Here is a 13065-nt window from a genome sequence, read left to right as displayed (position 1 = left end):
GGTGGCATAACCTCACATTTTCTCACACAGTCTCACTCAATTCACGTAAGAAATCACATACAAGTCGCATATAATTGCGTAAGATCTCATAGTGTCTTGCACATTAACATAAATTATGGAAGATTATTTTATGATAATGATGTGCACCGTATGAGAGTCTCTGTGATTTGATGACATTGTGTGAGGTTATTGCCCCGTAGAAATTTTCGTTTTTCAGTAGGCCAGGAAGGGGTAGATCAAGGTGCATGTAAACCCGAAAGCGCGTCGCAGCTCAGCGAGGAGTTGGGCAAACAAAAAGCACTTCTGGCGGGCCGGACATGTCAATGGCAGAAACATTCGAAAGGGTCTGTACTTTAACTTCCAGATGCGACGCAGGGAGACGCCAGCATCGCGAAAGCTTCGATGCGCTGTCGCGCTGTCATGTGAACAGCGGCTTATCGCAGCGGCCGCTGCGGCTCTGTCACATCTTTATAAGCCTAGCTTATCATGGAGATTAAGCAATGAAGGCTTCCATGCAGAAAGGAGAACACGTAGCCTTTTAACGTAAATGCCTACTGTTTATCACAAATATGCAACCTCCACCTCAGAAACTACAGATAAAAGTAGCTTGTACAAATATTCCGACAGAGTAACTAAAAGATTGCCCTTGGAGACTGAAAATGTGACCCTGGCCCTTCTCTCCGTATAAAATTCGGAATGAGCTAGAGCGAAGTTTTGGCTATTAGCAGATGAAGGCACGATTTGTTAGCAAGGCAGTGAAGCTTGTTTGTATCTCCCAATACGCCCATCTGAATTAATGCTGGGAGTAAGTCAGGTGACTTCAAGATTTGGGAACAGTCAGTGTCATGTCAATTTGATTCATGGGCTGTACTGCACATATAAAGCTTCGCCACTGGAATGATTAAAGAACTCGGTACCGTACTCGCTCTCAAAGCGATCGCGCATGCGCGTGCAGAAGAACCGGTAAAAGATGAATAAAAGATTGATTACCTCCAGCGTGGATGAAAAAAAAAATCAAAAAGGAAGAAAGGGAAAAACTTTAGGGACGTGTATGCTTCTTACGTAAATCGCGAAATATAGAGTTTACATTGTCAGATTTTAAGGCGAAAGACTTTAATGGCTCATGACTCGCCTGCATGTCCGTATCTGTCACACGTGTTCCGTGGACACCTGAACCGCGTCGTAAGGAAAGCAAGGTGGGAGTGAAAGCGGAGAAAGAAAGAAACAGGTGCCATAGTGGAGGGCTGAGGAGTAATTTCGACTGACATCGCACAGCACACGGATGCCTCTCCGTTTCGCTACCATCGAAATGCAGCCGCCGGCGGTCGGTATTGAACCAAGGAACTCCGGCACAGTAGTCGGGCATCTTAACCACTGCACCACCGCAGCGGGGACTTCATCAGACGATTCCGCATACCCCGCCGGGCGTCCGATCCAGGCGTCCGTGCTGCGCTTTTCATTTGCCGCTTCCTCGAACGCCGCACCACACGCACACGCAATACAAAGCAGGAATCTTCGGCGTTTGAAACAAAGGCTTTTGCCTCATCGCAATTTAGTGGTCCAAAGTTCCCTCTAGAATTTTAACCTCTGCCCCTTCTCTTATTCCTTCATCAGTACTTCATGGCAGGGTCCAGGTGAGAGCAGATCTTAAGATTGACAACCCTTACTCGGAAGTGCACGCTGCGTGGCTAGGACATATGATCGCGCGCGCACCGCCGGGGTGGTGCAGTGGTAAGACGCCCGATTACTGTGCCGGAGTACCCGGGTTCGAACCCGACCTCGGCGGCTGCGTTTCGATGGCGGCGAAACGAAGAGGCGTCCTTGTGTTGTGCGATGTCAGCGCACGTTAAAGATCCCCAGGTGGTCGAAATTACACCGTAGTCCTCCACTACGGCTCCTCTTTCTCTTTCCACTTTTCACGCCCACCTTCCTTCCTTCCCCTACGGCGCGGTTGAGATGTCCACAGCAAGCAAGTGAGACAGTTACCGCGCCTTTCCCTTCCTATAAATCAATCAATCAATCATATGATCGCGCCTCCAGCTGAGCAGCTGGAGTAGATGTGATTTTTTTCTGTGAAATACGCGGGCGCACACTTGCGCGTTTTCGGACAGCGAAACGCTGTCACTTGAGTGCAATATATGCCGCGTGTTTGCGGGCTGTAGCCCGACTACGCAAAGGGTTCAAATGTCGTGCCAAAGTGTAATCACGGCGTCTTACGAGCCGCTGTCCTACCCGACGTCGACAAAAACTGTACGAATGAGAAGCCCGGGGTGCGTGCCCAAGGTGGTCACTCAAGAACGAGTGAGAGCGCCATGCACTTGATGGCGAGGAAGGCATAGCGCGAGGCATGCAGGTGCATGTGTACGGACAATGATCGTGCGCGTACGTTTTGGTGTGCGTAACAGTGAATGCTCTAAGACTTTATTAGAGGTCACCCCGCTCTCGGGAGGGAACGTGAAAACATACAGTCGCGACCTTTGCAAGCCAGACTCGCCTTAAGCCATTTCCTCAATCGGATCCCGGCCGGCGGCCGCTTTTCGATGGAGGCGAAAAGCAAGGCGCCCGTGTGCTGTGCAATGTGCACTTAAATTAATCCCAAGTGGTCTAAATTTCTGGAGCCCTCCACTACGGCGTCTCTCATAGCCCGAGTCACTTTCGGACATTAAACCCCATAAATCATTCCCTTTCCTCTCTCTCTCTCTCTCGGCACATCAAAGTCGGCCCACGCGATTGTCGGGAGACGACCCGGTTAGTAAAACCGACCCACCACGGGCCTTTACGACGGGTCGATTTTCTCTTGCTTATTTTTAATGACTGCACTTCAAAATCGCCCAATGACGCTTAAGCCAGTTTCACATGCGAGCTAAAGCGCTCGTGATTTCTTCGGCGACGTTTCAAAAACCTCTTTTGAACTGTCGCGTGCCATAGTGACGCAGTTTCAACACTTCGCAAAATTTTCGCTCAGTCGCTCGCGTGTAAACTAGCCTGTACCCGTGAATTTGTTTCCCTTCGTAATCATAACCTTTTATAAGCGCCTATGGCGCACTTTACGCGTGTATAACTGACACCCTCTGGAGAGGGTGTACTGAGGTACGTTTACCCTTTTAACGGGTGCGGCAAATAACAGTGCACCCACTAAAAGGTGCACAAGTACCTCAAAGCACTCCTTCTAAAGGGTGTGAACTAGACATGGAAATGTACCTTAAGGGTGCAATTTTGTTTAGTGCATACCGCCATCCGGCTAAATGAACGACGTTGCACTACTACGTGGCGAGATCGGCAACGTGCACATTTTCTTTCCAGACTGACGGCGGCGTACAAAGGGGGCCGGGGCCAACCTCAGCCGCAGAAGAAGCGCAGCCGCGTGGAGCGCCTGCTGCGCCAGACCCTGCTGGCCGCCGTTTTGGGTATCGCGCTCTGCTGCCTACAGGGCTACGGCGTGGCCGGACCGCACGGCATGTTCGCCGCCACGCCACGCGCAGCCGCCGTCCTGCCCTGGTTCGCCTACCACACGTTGCACAGGTACGCACACCGGGAGAATGCCAGTGCTGCATCGTGCTAGACACGTGCCAGAGAAGAGAATGCGCCGCAATGAAATTTATTTCTCGGGGAACATTTAGAAAACATGTAACGCCAGTAGAGCCTCTTCGTCTTGCATCAACTTTCAGAGTCTCCCAGCGGACTATATGAGATCAACTGCTTTCGCATGCTTTCGTTACCGATGGTGACGATGGTGGTTGCGGCCTTTCGAGGGGAAATAGTTGAGAAATTTAAAACATTCAAAATGTAGGGGGAAAAAAGCCGAGCACAGTGGAAACTGCCACCATTCCGTTTTAATTTAAAGGGGACGCTATTATAATCCAGCCGGGCCAGTAATTGAACCCTTTCATATGCATGCAACCGTATTTAGCAGTGTAGTGTTGAAAAGTAGAGGGATGCATTACTGCCCGCATTCTCTACAATGACCTTGCTTTCTGACAAGTACTTCCTGCAGTGTTGAAAAGTAGAGGGATGCATTACTGCCCGCATTCTCTGCAATGACCTTGCTTTGTGACAAGTACTTCCTACGCCTTTTAATGTGACAGTGAGCCGCTGTGAAAAGCGAAACCTCCTGCCCCTGCACCTTTGATGGCGTCGGTCCCACTGGTAACGCAAAATGTCACTGGAACGTTATCTGAATGGCCACAAATGTCAGAGAGCAACGTTGCCTGATTGTTGCTAATGTCACTATTTTTGATCACCAGATAACGTTATGCACTAATGTTTCTACAACGTTCTGAAAACGTTGACGTTATGTTATTTCAACGTTATACCAACAAAAAATGACGAAAGAAACGTTGCCTGTACATTGCCTTAATGTATTCTAAACAATGCATGCGGTACCTTCCTCAAGGAGCTTCTAGGCAAAAGCTACATAACCCGCACCATCTGTTCCTACTAGACAAGGTGCAGCCATAGCTGATGAATCGTGCATGAGTGCGTTCTGCCTTCCTGAAGTGACTAATGTATGCTTATATGTCGACAAGGCACACACCAAAAGGCAGTTACGCAGTAATCGTGGTCTGCTGACTGCTGACCGGTCACTTGAATGACACAGCCAGTGCAAAAATTACGTCAGGTGCACATGTGAGATCATTTACACAATTTATTTGGCATGATTGTACATCTGTTGAGTCAGCAATTCCATGAAGAAACGAGCAATCACATAGCTGCCAGGTCATCCATTCCATGAATTAGGCCACTAAATTAAAAGAACAAAAACACAAAAAAGATTATTATTCAGCCAAAATTCAAGACAGCACTTACAAAGTAATCAGACATCTAAAACTAAATTTGCAGGACCAGAATTACTTGTGTGTGGAGCGTGCCAATATTTATTGGACAGATAGTACAAAAATAAAGAACACCAGGACACCCACTGAATTTCCGCTTTTAAAACCATCAAAATTACAGCTGATGCAACATTGATGGCCTTACACTATATCCTAGAAGTTTACTTTTATGTCCCATAGGTTTTGCCTATGCTGTTCCATATGATATGCTGGTAAGCTAAGTGACTGTGACAAGTCCAGTTTTTGCACAGCTTGATGCACAAGTAGACTAAATGATAGTCCAACTTCCGTACACAGCATAACAGACCTACCGTTTTTTTGCAGCGTGCTGGTGCGTAGCGAAAATGGTCGCCAATGTCATGTCTCATGTCCACTTCCTTGCCCAACAGGCAAGACTGCCGGAGGGCCACTGCGCAAACAATATCACAGACTTAGGGCAGTAAACCTAGACACACACTGATATTTACTACAAATTAACAAAACCCATTACATCTGTTATGAACTGTGAACACGCTTATGAATACATTGAATTGTGCATCTCAATCTATTATACGACTCAATGAATCCACACCTTTTGCACAAGGTTCTTCAGAAGCCCTTAAATGAGCAAAAGAAAAAAAATTAGAAAATACATTAGAACGCAGCAGCAAAAATGGACTGCTGGCCAGAATTTAAAAACTAGCCAAATATATATTTGTGCCAGAATAAAACCACAAATATAGAGCTATAACATGCACTGCACAGTAAAATGTTGCTTACAACACCCACTACAGGCACAAGGCAAGTTTTTACCTTGGATGCCGCTTTCTGCTTGTGCTGGTCTCGGTGGAGGACGGCCAACGAATGGTAGTTGCTTGGCTTGTTGTGTAGGAACTGTAGATGGTAGGCGATGATTATCACAGCTTTCATTGCTTTCACTTTCCTCACAAACAAAAAGAGCCTTCTGTTTCCTTTTTTTTGTTGGGACGTTGCTGCCGTCTTCATCCGACACTGCAGTTAAAAATGTTTCAATTCAGTTATTTCAATAGTGGCTTGCTAAAGTAACATTCACAAATATAGCAGCAAAGCAAATGGAATATGCATGATTAATATAGAAAGTGTAAACATATCAGGCAAAAACATTTTAGCAGCAAAACTGGACTCGTACTTCCATACAACGTCTTCTTGGTGGGCTTTCTCGGCCTTTTTGTCAGCCGTTCCTCATCAGCTGTCAAATCTGACACCTCTTCAGCTTTTTTCTCTCTTCTTTTTGCGTCAGCATATGTTGCTGCAAGCAAAGAGTTCAGTGTAGAAAGATTGAATGACACGGCTAAAGGGAAACTGAATTAAAATAGTAAGCAGACCCGTGAAAAGGCAACGTTCACAACTGCTTAGCAACAATATTACTGAAATAAGAGCATAACAATATCACTATAACAGGAACCTTGAGCCAATGAGCAACAAACACGATTACTGATAAGAGTCATTGAATTAAGATGATGTGTGATTATTCCACCATTTTGGCGTAAAAGTTCTCCCCTCTGGCAGTGCTTAACTTATGTGCATCGTTGCCTTTGTACACTGCCACAACCAAGAACCTAAAGCTCCAACAGTACCCTATAATCACAATACTATCTTGTGACAAAAAAAAAATGACGTACTAGTCTCGCCTAAGATTCGGCATTTGTGTGCAATCCATTCTTTTCCAGGCTCCTCGCAGTCTTTTATAGCGCTTGGGCAACGAGACGGGGTTCGGTATGGCAGCCATAATGCTTCCCCATTCCACACCCAGAATTTTGGGGACGGCAGCAACTCCGTCCGCACTGCTGAATTCGACGATGTAGAACATCCTGCAAGAATATAGCGCAGTTAGCATAACAAGCACTAGTGCCAAGTCAAAGGCATTATTTTCTAAGCGCCTCTGTTGAAGAGACACTAATGAGTTGCACTTCACTGCTCAAGTTTCCAATCAATGAGGGTCAATTTATGGTCAGTGTGTATTTTGCCAGCAGCTGAGCGAGATGCATGTCATTGAAACTAGTTTTCTTTGCACACTTATTGCTGGCGTTTCAGGAAATTAAATCGCTGCAAACACTATCTCCTACTCGGCATGTGCAAGAAATTTTCATCAACAAGAAGTTTACTGCTGATCTCTAAAGTAAAAACAGCGCAACACAGTCGTGGCAAAGAATTTCAGCATACTTAACTTCCAACTATGTTCAGTCCACACACACACACACACACACACACACACACACACACACACACACACACACACACACACACACACACACACACACACACACACACACACACACACACACACACACACACACACACACACACACACACACACACACACACACACACACACACACACACACACACACACACACACACACACACACACACACACACACACACACACACACACACACACACACACACACACACACACACACACACACACACACACACACACACACACACACACACACACACACACACACACACACACACACACACACACACACACACACACACACACACACACACACACACACACACACACACACACACACACACACACACACACACAAAGCGCCAAAATGCTAAACCGGAATGGCAAAGGGCGCATACATACACTGAGCAAGTTAGTTAGCGAGATGGCTGGCCGGTGGCCCCAACCGGCGGCCTGTGGGCTATCAAACTAGATGAATTTTCAGTCACACTTCGAGCAAACGATTAATGACACTAATCGGTCACACAGACCTAATGATGCGGCTCTTGCCACGGGCGTGACAACTTAGGCGTTAGCGTGACACTGTCACGGTGACCACACCGCCAAAGAGGCAAAATAATTTCAGCATTTGTCTCCTGATCAGAACACAAGCAGCTCTGCTGAACATCTGTGATGCGGGGCAGCGCAGCACTGTTCTGCTGCGAAAATGCATGGCCAGTCGTTAATGACAAAGAAATTCATGATTAACAAAGCAGCAAGGAATAAACAGAAAACGCGTGGCGCATCCAATGTGGTTCCAGATGCGGCAGTCTGAGATATGCCTACAAGCTAAAAGGGAGGTCACCAAAGCAATAGCAACTCACCTGTGAGCGATGAACAGTGCATGCAGTCGGAAGATTGAGTTCGCACGTGAAATGCGGCTGCGAAGTCTGCACGAAGGCACTCAAAGTCAAAATGCACACGAGCACAGGCAAGTGGCAAGACAAGGCATAACGTGCGAAAAAGCTCCATAAAGCCCCACAAGAGCCATGCCGTCGTGTTTCTTTTGTCCCGCCATATTGAATGTGGTACCGCCTGAACCAAGCCTGAACTGCCTGAACGCAGCAAAATAATATGAAATAAATATTTGTTAATTTATGCTAATGTTCAAGCTTAGTAATTTACTGCGTGAAAGTTTTTTTATTTGCAAAAAATTGTTTATTTATGGTTATTTATTACATAAACGCTTTCGTTGGCCAAGACACGCAATGTATGGCACACAAACGAGGTGTAGTCGAGCCAAGCTCAAGCCCAGCCAGTGTGTGTTCACATCTCATGGGTAATGCTTGTGTAGCAGCGCGGAAAAGTGGCTTTTTCTCCTGAACACGCCTTATCATGTTGTATCAGCTTTGCGCTGTTATAACCCCGATACTTGTGCGTAGCTGAAGCAAGTGATCATACTGCTCATTCGTCGATGACCTTCAGTGCACCATGATGCGTACCGCTCGTGTTTGCGAGTAAAGCTGTGTCTATCGGCGATGGAGAGGACATAGTGGTGTATCATTGATGTTGGAAGAAGACAGAAATTCTGACGCAGGGCAACCAAAATAGCAGCACTTTGCCAATCTGATAGCCCTACTGTACAGCAGTCCCTTAGAAGCTGAAACTTAGCTACTGCCGAGGAACATTTTGAGAGGGTGGTGTTTCACAGCAGTGAGTCCAGTTATCATAGCAATGACGATGAAGAATTGGTTTCTCCATTGTGCCCCGTTGATCCACCGCCAACTGGCGAAGTTGCCGAGTCTCAAGAACAAATTCTACAGCAGTATTCATGCAGCAGTGAGCTCCGCGATTTTTCGTCAAGCGAGAGTGAGGTGGATTTAGCTCCGGCTTTGCACGACCCACTTCGTTCATGGGCTGTAGATAACAACATTTTTGCCGCCCACATCACTAAGCTTCTGAAAATTCTGCAGCCGCACCACCCAGACCTCCCTTCTGATGCCAGAACACTGCTGCGGACGCCTCATGCCAGTAGTCACCAGCATGGGAAGTGGCACTTACTGCTTTTTTGGCGTCACTGGAAACCTCATTCAGCAACTAGAAAGTGGAGCCATATCAGTGAGCGCTTCAGTGATTTCCCTGACGATGAACGTCGATGGTGTGCCCTTATCTAGGAGTTCGTCGAAACAGTTCTGGCCTGTGGTTGTGCGGGCCGAAGAAAGCTCGCGAAATGAACCTTTCCTTGCAGCTCTCTACATGGGGGACTCAAAACCCGAGAGTGTTCACTTTTAGAGCTTGGACTGCACCATGGTGAAGCTGTCTTCCCTAGTGATTGTTCATGCATTTGTTTGCGACATGCCTGCGCAGGCATTCCTTAAATGTACCAAGAGACATGCAGCATACTATGCATGTGAAAAGTACATGCAAAAAGGCATGTACTCTGTAGAGCATAGGAAAGGTATATTTCCTGATGTGTTGGCCCCTCCGCGTACAGGTGAAAACTTCAACATGACACAGCCTGATCATCACAATTGCACATCACCATTGCTCAAGCTGGGCATCGGACTGGTTCCCACTAGACTATATGCGTTTGGTTTGCTTAAGAGTTATGAAAAGACTTCTAGTGCAGTATTGGACATCAACTGCCCCATCAGTGTCAATGCTGCCTTTGAGTGCACGTAGGGCCATTTCTGAGAACTTAGTTACTTTGGCTGTCAACACTCCACAGGAGCTTCAGCGCATTCCAAGGACCCTGAGTGTTCTAGAATTTTGGAAGGCATCCGAGTATAGAAACTTCCTTGTTTACTTTGGCCCCATTGTTCTGAAGCAACACCTTGCTCATCCATTTTACACGCACTTTTTGAAGCTAAGTTCTACCATCACAATACTGGCCTCACCCGATCTTTGTATGACTTTGTGTGAATATGCTGAGCAGCTGCTACTTAGCTTCGTTACAGAGGCAGGTAAGCTTTATGGCAGTGGCATCTAAAATGTTAGCATACATAGCCTCTCGCATCTGGAAGATGATGTGCGACGGTTTTGCCACATTGCCATATTTTCAGCCTTTCCTTTTGAAGCTTTTCTAGGAAAGCTGAAGCGACTGGCCAGAGGTCATGCCCTTCTTACGGGACAAATTTTTATGCGAGCAGCTGAACTAAAGCAGTTCAAGCAACCAGTGACTCCTAGAAGTGATGGCATCAAGCTGTCCAATATTCACATGAATGGACTAGTCCCTGAAACATTCCGGGGGCAGCGATTCAGTAAGACTACGATTGGGAAAAAAGTGTTTTCTACAAAGCCAAAAAACAGCTGTGTGAGGATAACGGGTGGAAATTTTGTCCTAATAAGAAATTTTATAGCAGCTGAAGGTGACGTCCTTATTTGCGGGCAGCACTATGCTGATGTTACTTTCATGATGCAACGCTGTGGTCTGTTGACATAGGTGTTTACAGAGCCCGAGGACTTTCACGGGGTCTGAGTACGTGGAGCATCAATGAAATTGGTACAAAATGTGTGTGCTTACCAGTCAAGAAAAATGCAGATGCTATTTTTTGTGCGCTCCCATTGTAAAAACCATACCTTTGCTTGGTACTCTCTGACAATGACAAAACCATTCCCACAACACGGTGTTTGTTTGCACTCATGTCCATGATATAATTTTCACTGTCTGTTGGGCTCTCAACAGTATTGTAAATTAATAAAAGTATAGTTTGTGATATTTTCGACCATTGTGATCTGATGATTTGTTGGAAAATAATTACTATCTAAAATTGTTTCCATGTTATAAAGCTGCCATTTATCACTTGAGCATATATTCTTGTCCAACCAGGAATTTCGCATTTCACTTTTGCAGCTTTATTAGTTTCGCCAGTAATATCTAACTCGGCCTGTTTATAAATGTTGCAGTAGCAATGTTATCAAAACGTTGGTGAGATGTGTACACCCAACGTCAGTGCTGTGTATGCCTATAAACGTTACGATGACGTAAACTCTAAACGTCAGGGCAACATATGTCTTGCAACGTCGCAGCAATGTGAGATTTTGTCGCATTACGTTGTGTGGAAGTTCATACATACAGGCAACGTTTAGGCAATGTTTTGCGTTGCATAACTTCTCTTGGAGCTATGCTGCTTTAGCCACCAAAAAAAACCTTGAAAGAGAACAGTCGCGCCAAGATAGTTACTAGATGTGATGAAACGTCTGGCAGTACTTTTTTTTTTTTTGTTCTTTTTACGACCGAAAATTGGCTTGAGAGGGCATGAGCTACTTCCTCCTTGGCTAAACAGCTGCTTTGCTTTTCGTCTGGTCGATGCTTTGCAGCGCCCGACTCATTTTTCTTCTGCACAGCCTAGAGTTGCTGCGGACAGGACTCAGCGCCTGGCTATTTTTCGCGCAACCACACTCATACGCCTTGGTCTTCAGCCAGCGCTTCCCCAGCGCGAGAACACCGGGAAGCATTGGCTGCAGCTGATGAGAGAGTTTGTGTTGTCATATCGCGTCGACACAGGAACAGGCGCGATGATCTCCACGCGTACTATCTACTCCGCAGGTGCCTGGAACTCGCCATGGCCTGCACAATGGCCAGCGTGACGAGGAAGTCCCTCTACAGCAACTGCTACCGGTCACACAGCTTCAACGAAAAGTACCGTGGCTCCCTCTTCTCCTGAGCGGTCCTGCAGCCCTCGTTGTCTTCAATGGGACACTCCCTGTTGTGCACGCACACGTATTGCGTCGACGGCGCTTCCAAACCTGCGCCAAGTACGTGCAATGCGACGCCAGAAATGCGCCGCTCACACCGCACGCGCAAGCCGTCCTAAGCGCACTTTTTTGAGCGCACTACACACATCAGTGCCACGTTACACTCTCTAAGGAGGACGCATGTGCCATCACCGCTGTGTATAGTAGACGTGCAGCGGGAACAGACCCTTCCACACTTGGCCATATACGTAGCGCTATTCTGTCCCAGCTACCTTCTGAGGCGTGATTGTGTCTCAGCTCGGGCCCTTTTAGGGGGCAACTTATTATCAGCCCCATCACCCAGGGTGGATATGGATCTTAATATAGCCTCACTGAGTGTTAGGACGGGTCTGTCACTGCCACATTTATGGCGGTACTGATGTAGAGGCACGACAAAGGAACTGCGTGCACTGCGAGTGTTTAGAGACCAAGCTGTGGATGTCTACAACACCAACAGGCGGCCATCACCATGGAAAAACAGTTATCCGCGGTGAAAGGTGCGGATCTAGCCTCGTGAAAAACTGAAATACTAGACCCCGATCGAGGCCGGACGTACGCTCGTTGAAGCAGTGCACTGGCGTTGTGCAGCAGAGCTATCGATGTGAATCACGAGCAGACTGTTGACACCGGCAAAGTACGCACAGGGGAAAACACTCTTTTCTGGGTGCGAGCACATCCATTTTAAGAACAAGTGGTTTTGCCGCGACAAGTCCGATTGCGTATTTTAGAAGCGAACCATTCTATTGGTTACCTGTCAGTGCGTGCAGACATATACATCTAGCCGGTGCAATAACAACCCAGATGATGTCTCGCCACTTCAGGAGGTGGGCCACCGCCTTTATTTAGTGCCAGCCACATCGGACGTTAGCTGTGGGACCCATTTGGTACACTTACTCGTTATGATGTGGTGCCACTTATGGAGAGCTGTGGCTTAATTACGTCACAGCACCACCTGCTGGCATGACTGCCCGAATGGTCCTCGCGGTTTCGCAATGCCAAAGACGACATTTGTCCACTCATTTCCCATTGTACGTCGCTAGATATGGGGTGCTCCCCCGCTGTCACTGTACGTGCGGAATACGCACGAGGCTAGCGAGTTTATGGAAGGCAAGTGGAAGATGACATTGATTATAGCCGAAACTGGTTGATCTGGCTGGCAGTGAGATCAAGGAGTCATTGGTTCAAGCCAATATCACTTGCCTATACGAAAGCGGATGGTAGCTAACCATAGTTAATTCTCAAAACCGCAGCTAAGTCACAAGGAACGAACACCACTTCCCCTTCGAATTCCCCTTC

The 13065-nt window shown here is 47.0% G+C and overlaps 2 protein-coding genes across 5 annotated transcripts in view; one reads left to right on the top strand and one right to left on the bottom strand.

Moving 5' to 3' along the window:
* The window catches only part of LOC146196984 (uncharacterized), a 42172-nt gene extending 30083 nt beyond the window's left edge, over positions 1-12089 (top strand). For all 3 annotated transcript variants that reach the window (XM_084596426.1, XM_084596427.1, XM_084596428.1), the window contains 2 exons: positions 3304-3522; positions 11582-12089. In XM_084596426.1, the coding sequence (XP_084452552.1) occupies positions 3304-3522; positions 11582-11699 (337 nt within the window). In that variant the 3' untranslated portion in view covers positions 11700-12089. The remainder of the gene's footprint in view (positions 1-3303; positions 3523-11581) is intronic.
* Positions 4530-8116, bottom strand: LOC146196985 (uncharacterized). Of its 2 annotated transcripts, XM_084598701.1 has the most exons (6): positions 7917-8116; positions 6473-6661; positions 5980-6099; positions 5625-5822; positions 5144-5241; positions 4530-4741 (listed from the first exon to the last, which is right to left on the bottom strand). In XM_084598701.1, the coding sequence occupies exons 1-6, from the start codon at positions 8062-8064 to the stop codon at positions 4718-4720; spliced, it is 777 nt and encodes a 258-aa protein (XP_084454827.1). In that variant the 5' UTR covers positions 8065-8116; the 3' UTR covers positions 4530-4717. The 2 variants fall into 2 exon arrangements, with proteins under 2 accessions (XP_084454827.1, XP_084454828.1); XM_084598702.1 differs by lacking the exon at positions 5980-6099 and having other exon boundaries at positions 4532-4741.
* Positions 12090-13065: the final 976 nt, after the last annotated feature.

The sequence above is a fragment of the Amblyomma maculatum genome, chromosome 3, assembly GCF_055883805.1.
Source record: "Amblyomma maculatum isolate TAMU_Amacu chromosome 3, ASM5588380v1, whole genome shotgun sequence".
Taxonomy (NCBI): domain Eukaryota; kingdom Metazoa; phylum Arthropoda; class Arachnida; order Ixodida; family Ixodidae; genus Amblyomma; species Amblyomma maculatum.
This window is presented reverse-complemented; position numbering and strand designations above follow the sequence as displayed.

What these genes read in the sequence shown, in the direction of transcription:
- LOC146196985 (XM_084598701.1), bottom strand. Translation starts at nt 8,064, where the DNA reads ATGGAGCTTTTTCGCACGTTATGCCTTGTCTTGCCACTTGCCTGTGCT. An exon ending in GCACTGTTCATCGCTCACAG is followed by an intron (nt 6,662 to 7,916) that starts GTGAGTTGCTAT and finishes ATATTCTTGCAG; the next exon opens with GATGTTCTACATCGTCGAAT. An exon ending in CAGCACGCTGCAAAAAAACG is followed by an intron (nt 4,742 to 5,143) that starts GTAGGTCTGTTA and finishes CTTTTAATTTAG; the next exon opens with TGGCCTAATTCATGGAATGG.